This window comes from Taudactylus pleione, unplaced genomic scaffold, assembly GCF_031769625.1.
Source record: "Taudactylus pleione unplaced genomic scaffold, aTauple2 ptg000642l, whole genome shotgun sequence".
NCBI classification, from domain to species: Eukaryota; Metazoa; Chordata; class Amphibia; order Anura; family Myobatrachidae; genus Taudactylus; species Taudactylus pleione.
Genome location: NW_028285044.1, coordinates 2,872,835 through 2,881,635, shown reverse-complemented (window position 1 = coordinate 2,881,635; position 8,801 = coordinate 2,872,835). Strand labels below are relative to the sequence as shown.

The 8,801-nt window shown below is 38.0% G+C and overlaps 1 protein-coding gene across 1 annotated transcript; it reads left to right on the top strand.

Annotated features, from left to right (window-relative positions):
- The first annotated feature begins 2,824 nt into the window (after window positions 1-2,824).
- H1-0 (H1.0 linker histone) lies at window positions 2,825-5,243 on the top strand. The gene has a single exon (XM_088455035.1). The coding sequence runs from the start codon at window positions 3,357-3,359 to the stop codon at window positions 3,945-3,947; it is 591 nt and encodes a 196-aa protein (XP_088311161.1). The 5' UTR covers window positions 2,825-3,356; the 3' UTR covers window positions 3,948-5,243.
- The last annotated feature ends 3,558 nt before the right edge of the window (window positions 5,244-8,801 follow it).

Sequence of the window (8,801 nt, the reverse complement as noted above, 5' to 3'; positions counted from 1 at the left end):
ACTGAAATGTGTCTACCTCTATTTATTTCAGTTTATCTAAATTAGATCATTTTGAGTTTTAAAATGCCCTTGGTATTTATGTATTCTGTGTTTCATCAATAAGTGGCAATAAAAATAAGGGAATAATTATGGTGTAGAATTCAATTACCTCCATTATCATGGACTCTCCTGTATTTGTATCAATTGATTGACTCCCCCCCCCCCTTTTGCCCACACTAACCTTAAAATAGCACATTTTTGTGAAGTTAAATGCATGTGCATATTGCTATATAACACATACCGAGCACTGTTATTATTATGAATTCTTATTTATAGTGTTATGGTGCATACACACGATCAGATTTTTTCTTCAGATATGGACGATAACGATTTAAAAATCGTTCAGTCGTTCATATCTGATGAAAAATCGTTCATATCTGACATGCCTGAACGATGGACGATCAACGATGCGCGTTCCCGTTTGTCAGATAACGATATCTGACATCTGATGGGTTTGCAGTCAGACTTGGACGATTCCATTCATTTTAATGCAGTTAAAAATCGTTCAATCGTTCAAAACTTTGGTCAAATCGTCCAAATCGTTCAAATCGTTTAATCGTTCAGTCGTTCATCTGACAAATCTGACAAGTCTGACAAATCTGACCGTGTGTACGCTCCATTACTGTTACTGTATGTCTCAGCATGTAATCCCTGAGATGAACTTTCCCCTAACAATTTATATTACGTGAATTCTATTTATAAATTAGTAAATAATAGTTTACACAGATTGATAGCAGTGGTAAATATCACACTTGATATATGTAAAACCTTGTTTAATTCCATGTAATGTTGGATAAAATTTTTTTTTTTTTTGTGACAGGGCTTCAAGCAAAACTAAACAAAAATCTGTTAGCAGTATGTAACAATGAATGAATGAAGTAACTATAAATACGATTGTGTTCTTTATATGTTGGAAGTACCATGTGTTATGACACTAGAGAGATGTCAAAGTGAAGTGACACCACGATCCCTGCTGCAGAAAGGGGGAAAACAGATTAGATTTCTGCAAGTTATTTTCAGCCTTGTGTTTACATATAGCAAGTTTTCATATTCTCCGTATCACTCTGGTTTAAAACTATCCTTACTAGCAGAGATGCAATTGCTTTTTCATAAGAGCCCAGGTGATTTCTTTGTAGCAAACTTGTCTGTGTATTTTGTATGGAGAGAGGAAAATAGTAGCAACTCCCTCTAGCAAGATGGCGATCCGAGCTGCAAAGCTCTTGGCAAAACAATTTAAGGGTTTGACATCTGTAAATTCTGCTTAATCCCTTTTGTGTTAGTCATTGACCCACGCAGGCTGGGATTAAAAACCACACATCCTATGTTTGTTTTTGAGAATAGGTGGATATATAGGGTCATAATCCCCGACCATAATCGTTTCATGCTCTTTAATATACATAGTCCAGTCTCTGATATATTACACATGAAAACAAGCTATATAAGTTTTAACAATCATGGGCAACCAGTAAATGTATCCTTGTACATCTATTAATACAATTATAAACTGATTCATGGATTATTTATTATGCATATTTTTTATTAATAAACTGAAAATATGAAAGCAAAATGACTGCTATATGTTATTTAGAAATGACACCCCCAAACAGTACCAATGTCTTATCAAGAAGTATACAGCTGCAGATTCAGCCCTACATAGCAATAGCCTAACAGCTGGCATCATACAGTGTTTTTCAGGACATATTTGTGCAGGATGTTTTAGGGTGGCTTTATTTTTTAAACTATGACTACCTTAAATCACATTGGGGTTCAAGTCATATACAACAATCTTGGCTAAATAGTAGTGACAATAAGTAAAACAAAGGAATGCAGATTTACCAGTTCACAGTAATATGCAATACAACATTCGATCATTTTGGGGTGCTATATGTTAGGGGATTGCATCCCCCATTCATGTGCCTTTAAGTATTAGTAATGTTGCAAGACATATACAATGTGCTAAATATGAATGTTTAAAGAAAATGATTTGTGCTTTTTTTTGTAAACACATGTGCAGGGGTACACTGACACTCTTTTGGGGTGGGTGTTAATGGTTAATGTGTGTGGAATTCAGATGGTGGGTCCCCTTTTTCCCCCAAAAGCACAATGTTAGACAAAGTAATGGAAGCATTTCCATTGCAAAAGTCAGCTACAAACTTTTGGCAAGAAGCTAGTAGATGTTGCCAAAAAGGGTCAACACCGGGGATTTTTGGGGTGCTAGTGTGATACAACTTGGGGTGTACCCCATGCTGTTGCTCTGTCCCCCAGGAGGGCTCCAGATCCTCCCACCTCTCCCTGATGGACATACTGTGCTCCCAGGTCTCTGTGTTAGTTGGGGTTGCTTTTGTTCGCCCCAGTAGAGACAGGGGAGCACCCAGTTGTCATTTTATGAACCCCACTATTTGCTCAGGGATGCATCTGTAACGTGCCTGAGTCTCCCTCCTAAAGGGCCCCCAGGGACCGGTACACAGGGGCCAGAAAGGACGAAATGAGTGTGATTTCTACAGCACCATGGCAGTTTTCGGGGTTCTCACGCAGGCTGCAGGGAGTCCAGGGGCTGAGAGACAGAAGGATGTGAGAGACCAAAGACTGTGCTCACGGTGTCTACGGATAGGAGGCTGTCAGCGCCCCCGGGGGCTCAGGGAATGGACACTTTGTGTCCGGGAAGAAACACAGATAGTTGCGGAGCGGCGCCATGTCTGCCTCTTCCCGCCCGCAGCCGCCAGTCCTCAACTCGGTCCGACCCCAGCAAATAAAAGGCGGGAACCGGCGGGAGGGGCTAGCAGAGGGAGGGAAGGTGCTGAGGAGAAAGAGTGTTCCAGGCTGTCACTGACTGAGCAGCAAAGAGACAGCAGCAAACAGAGCTGAGGCGGAGACAACTCAGAGGAGGAAAACAAGATCTCACACGCTGAGAAATAAAGAAGTGGGAGAGAAAAAAAAGAAGATTCGGAGACGCTGACATTTATCCCGAGAGAGACGAGACCTGACAAAGACAGACAGGTGTAACTAGCCTCAAATCAGTGATTTTTACACAGCGAGGAATAAATACTGGCATATAAATACTGACTGAACGACTTATTCCTTTCATGAACTTTTGGATCGGAGAGAGAGCAGAGAATAAAAGTACCCCAGAGGGTGTCTGGGCATTTACTACTGAATCCACTTTTCTCTGCCACAATTGCTGTTGGACGACAGATTCTTCTCCACTATTGTTCTAATAGGCTGCCTGCCGACCTAGTGACTGGCAGATACCATAAAACTGACAAATTGAACATTTTGAAGAAAGTTTGTATTTTGAGACACCTGTGGTAAAAAATAAAATGGCAGAAAATTCAGCCTCTGCACCAGCTGCCAAGCCCAAGAGATCCAGGTCAGTGAAGAAGTCAACTGACCACCCAAAGTACTCTGACATGATAGTGGCTGCTGTCCAGGCTGAAAAAAGTAGGTCTGGCTCATCACGCCAGTCCATCCAAAAGTACATCAAGAACCACTACAAAGTAGGGGAGAATGCAGACTCGCAGATCAAACTGTCAATTAAAAGGCTTGTAACCTCTGGCACCCTCAGACAAACCAAGGGTGTCGGAGCCTCTGGCTCCTTCAGGTTGGCTAAGGCAGATGAGCCTAAAAAAGTAGTAAAGAAACCCAAGAAGGAAGCCAAGAAGGTAGCTTCACCCAAAAAAGCTGCAAAGCCTAAGAAAGCTGCCAAATCCCCAGCCAAAGCCAAGAAGCCTAAAGTACCAGAGAAGAAGACAAAGAAGCTGTCAAAGAAAAAAGCTGCTCCCTCACCTAAGAAAGTCAAGAAAACCAAGACTGTGAAAGCCAAACCTGTAAAATCATCCAAGGTGAAGAAGGCCAAGCCAACCAAGCCGAAGGCAAAAGCCAGTCCAAAGAAATCGGGACGGAAGAAGTGAATGAAGCTCATCCAGTCTCTGGACAGCTCCTAATAACTTGTGTACATAGTTTTATAATCTAACTTTTTCTCCTCCAGTGCAACTTTCTAAAGCTGATCAGCTTCCCTGTAATTCCTAAGGACAATATGTTTATTTATGTACAAATAATAATAATTTTTTTTTTCATTTTAATACTTTTGTTGAGGGAGTTCGGAGTAGACTTTCAAGGCATTAATTTTGTTTAACCTGCACTAATTTTAATCCTGTATAGGTAGTTTAGTAAAATATCAGTGGAAAGCTTCTGAATTACAGTATGTTTTAGATTAAATAAGTTAGCAAAATACTAAATAAATATCAGATTGTGAAGGCCAAAATCACTTTTGATTCATGCTGTTTTTCTTTGCTTATACATATATGTCACAATGTGCCCATGCTAGATTAGTAAATTGAAAGAATTAAAGTGCTGGAATAATAATAGCCATATATTATACTTGGGCTGTTCAACTCTTATTCTAGATTAAGGAGCCACAAATTTACCAGTGATTTGTTATGTAATCAGATTAATATGTAATTATCATAGGTAGACTTTTGTCACATATATGACTTATGTCTTGGAATATATGTACATTTGCATATTAGTTTAAGGCTGCACACTTTATAAAAAAAAAGTAGCATGACGGAGGTCTGGGATGTGTCTCTTTAGTTAAACATTTGTCTGTCACTGGAATTTCCAGTGCTAGATCTCAGTAATGTTACTGTGTGATTGTTACCTCTCAGTTATTTTACTCTCCAGCTGTTGCTATATTAGTTATGTTGGTAACATGATGTAAGTATGTGGACTCATTTAACCTTTATTGAGCTAGCCGTGCTGAAAAACTGATTTAAATGTCTTTAATGCAGACATTAGTTTGGCCCTGAAATCCTGGTTGCAAACTACATTGTACAGTCATGTAATCAAGATTTTATTACTGGTTTTTTTTTTTTATTGTTTTTTTAAACATACTGCATTTACAAAATAAAAAGCAACTTAAATAGAAATAATAATATTTGCACTTTTACATTTCACTTAAGTGGGTTAGAATACATTAATGTATAAATAAAGTCATATTTTCAACATTGTTTTAGATTTTACTAGGTGGGCTATTGATCAGTTGTACTCTTCAGTAAATGAGCTGTAATTATGGGTTTAATGTGAGGATTTTTGTCCTTAAGTTTATAAACTATGATTTATCATGTGTGTGTTGCTTTGAAGTTTAGCATTGAATAAATCTGATCCTTTGTATTCTTTAATTTCAAAATAAAAATACATAAATAATATCTTGTGGTCTTTTGGTCTGTTCTCATGTTTTTGAGGTAACTATTTCTGTCAGATTGAGTATATGTAACTAACGTACACATGGTGCTTGCATTAACCCTTCACTTCCAGTCATAATGTTTACAGTTTTCATTGTAATTAAGGGGCATATGTATCAAAGCTTGATGGGAGATAAAATTGTGAGATATAGATAATCAACCAATCAGCTTCTAACTTACATTTTGCAGGCTCTGTTTAAGAAATGATAGTTTGGAGCTGATTGGTGATATATATTTCACAATTTTATCTCACATCAAGCTTTGATACATATGCCCCATAGGTTTACTTATTATGCTAAAGGATCTTAAAGTTCTGTGTTGTACCACACTTTTCAGCAACATTCTTTACGTACATTCTCATACCTGCCTACCTGATTCCTCTTCCAAAATGAAAATACTCTCTTCTGCTATTGTTTTCTAACTGAAGCTGAAATATATTTTTAACATCAGTTAACACATTTAGGGGTCTATGTACTAAGCCTTGGAGAGTGATAAAGTGCCATCCAATCAGCTCCTATCTGTCATTTTTCAAACACAGCCTGTAACATGACAGTTAGAAGTTGATTGGTTAGTAGTTTATCACTTTCCAATTTATCACTTTCCAGAGCTTAGTACATATCTCCCTTAACCCAGTGTATTTCAGTTGGTAAATTAGAGCAAAAGTATTATCATTGACAAAAGGCATTGGCGTGGCAGCCTTGCTCTCCTAAATAAGTATTAAATGTTTCCAAAGTGCACAGCTTAAAACACTAGTTTAAAAATATAGAATAAATACAGAAATGATGTACCCTTAAGAACACAGAATTTCCTGAAATGTATAACTGCTTTAATAAACTAATTCCTTCACATGCAGAATATATTTTAATGACATTTTGTACTTTAAGGGTTAAACTCGAGCAATTTCCAATTTTATGTATTGTTATTAAAGCTTCACTAACACAGGTGGTAGTACAGGGGCTCTACACTCCAAGTCTCAGGGGCTCAATCAAGAGATTCTGGCTTTTGATTGATCTACCCACTCACACATCTCTGCTGCCATCTAAAGTTGGTTAACAAAATGAATTGTATTACATGACTGGTAGAGCAATAAACAAATTTGCTGCATAGGGGGAGACCTGGAAATGCCACCTATAATTAGGCCAATGTTTTCCAAACTTTATCCTCAAGGCAAAAATTCACAATTTTAAATTTATCCATACTTGAGCACAGATGGTTAAATAAAAATTAGGTACTTATTAAGTCACCTGTGCTTAAGCATGAATAGCTGTAAAATCTGGTCTTTGTGAAGGTGCCTTGAGAACCGTCTTTGGAAAACATTGTATTAGGCAATAGTGCAGCTTTAATTTATATTACTGATACCTGTGTGCATTACTTTCTAGTTTCTATCCTCTATTAGTTGGCAATCCACATTTGCATTCCTGTACATTGGAACTATTACATTCTGAATGATGTTCTTTTGAACTTACACAGTTATCAGTCTCCATTAAGTAGATATATGTGACTTCATAACCACACAACTTTTGTTTAACTTTGCCAGACACATTTAAAAATCTGGTACTCAGGCTGGCTGGCTCATTGATTAATTGCATATATTTAACTTTTAGTTTAATGTTGTGCTAGCCTCTACTCTGGGGTACAGTATTAAATTAGTAGCAGTGGCCAAGAGGTGCTGGTGTTCCAACCGTTTTTATCCGGCACCTTACGACCACGAACATTAATTATTTTCCTCTCATCCCAAGACCGTGTGCAGAAAAATATGTGATGTAAACTTACCATGATTAGCGGTGATGTGCTCAGCCGCACAAATGAAATGCTAAACTATGACTGTTAGTAGCAATCTGGTTTTGTGAATATATCTTCTTTTGTCCATATGCATTTACAGGTAAACACATTGTGAAATCCTATTGGCAGCTCCAAATATTAGTGAAATCCCTAGTAATAGAAGCATTTAAGACATGTTTGCCTTTGACATAACTTTTTACTAGCGATTAAAAATCCATTTTTAGAGATGTTTTCTTTAGAACCTGTAACAAAACTACGCCTTTTTCTGCACTTCAGAAATTCAAAGAACTGTATAGGAATAGGTATATGAATAGGAATTTTTCTTTTCTGATAAACTAATACCCCTTATCCACTGGCCAAAATGTCTGGATTATTGCCGTCACAACTCGGGTAGTGGCTCAGTGGAAAAGGCTCCTAGGAAAAAAACCCGGGTCGATTGACCCGGCATTTCTTCCCGGGTCTCGAGCAGGGTTTTTACGCGAGTAAAAATCTGGTCAAGCTCAGTGGAAACGGGTAACCCGGGTCTTCAGGACCTGGGACCCGTTTAAAGCATGCTGATTGGGTGGTATTCGGAAGCTGTCTGTGACAGCTATTATCTGGGAATGAGAGAGATTACAGCCTCCCCGTATGGTCTGGACTGCTCCGGTCCATACAGGGAGGCTGTAATCTCTCCCTGTCCCCTGGTGACAGCCGTGACATCACAGCCTCCTGAAAGGATACCCCCCTCCCCCTGGAAGGAACCCCCTTTCCTAGTTGCCGGTCTGCTCCTGTCATTGCTGCAGTGGAAATGGGGTAAATCCCGAGTCTGACCTGGCTTGGAATCATGTTCCACTTCGCGGGACAGACCCGGGATTTTGGTGAAAAAGTGATATAAATTGTAATTAATAAAATAACATAATAAAGTCAGATTTTCATGATAGTATATGTTATAAATTTAAAATACATACTAACAAGTACAGACTTTTTATTGTCCAGATCAATACTGACTAAGCTATCCATATATTTTTTTTAAACTAAAAGATCTATGAGTCATATATGTTCATATCCTGGATATTCTTGTATTAGAGAGGGATGTGTACAGAGTTTTAGCACTGAAAGAGTTAAAACTGTAGTTAACTCCAGCTGTTAATGTAACTCATTAGTTCGCTCTATGAGCATAAATGAATATGTCAAGATTCAAGCACCACCCTTATATTGAGAAACCAATGGGCAGCTATCACTGTATTTTTTATTGGTATAAGGATATTGGAGAGGCGTAACTTATTTTGTTATTGCATGTCACATGCTTGACAGTTTAAAGGCGTAGTCTGAAAGAACTAATCTGCTATTAGGCATGTGTTAAGCATGTTTTGCTAGACTATTTTAGAATCTCTTTTAGGCTGCCTGAAATACTTAGAAAACCATTTCAATTGTAAATCTTAAACATTATTGCTAAATTCATATAATCACAAATAAAGTAAATCCTTTAACCTGCCACCACATATCCTCTCCCATGTGTAACCTGACGTCATGCTGTGCATACACACCACAAAATTTGTTTGCAAAACATAAAATTTAATTTTAAACAGATCCACCTAGCACAAAGCCGATTGCCAGCCATATTGTACATCTTTGCCAAGGGAAGCAAAGTTCAAGATATGGTCCAGCAAAGCAAATTTTTGTGACATTGTGAGGATATGTTTTCAATATGTGCCCATTTTTAAGGGGAAAACGTGACCTTGTGCTCTAAAGCTGGCTACA

Excerpts from the sequence above, each read along its gene's own strand:
- H1-0 (XM_088455035.1), top strand. The coding sequence starts at position 3,357 with ATGGCAGAAAATTCAGCCTCTGCACCAGCTGCCAAGCCCAAGAGATCC.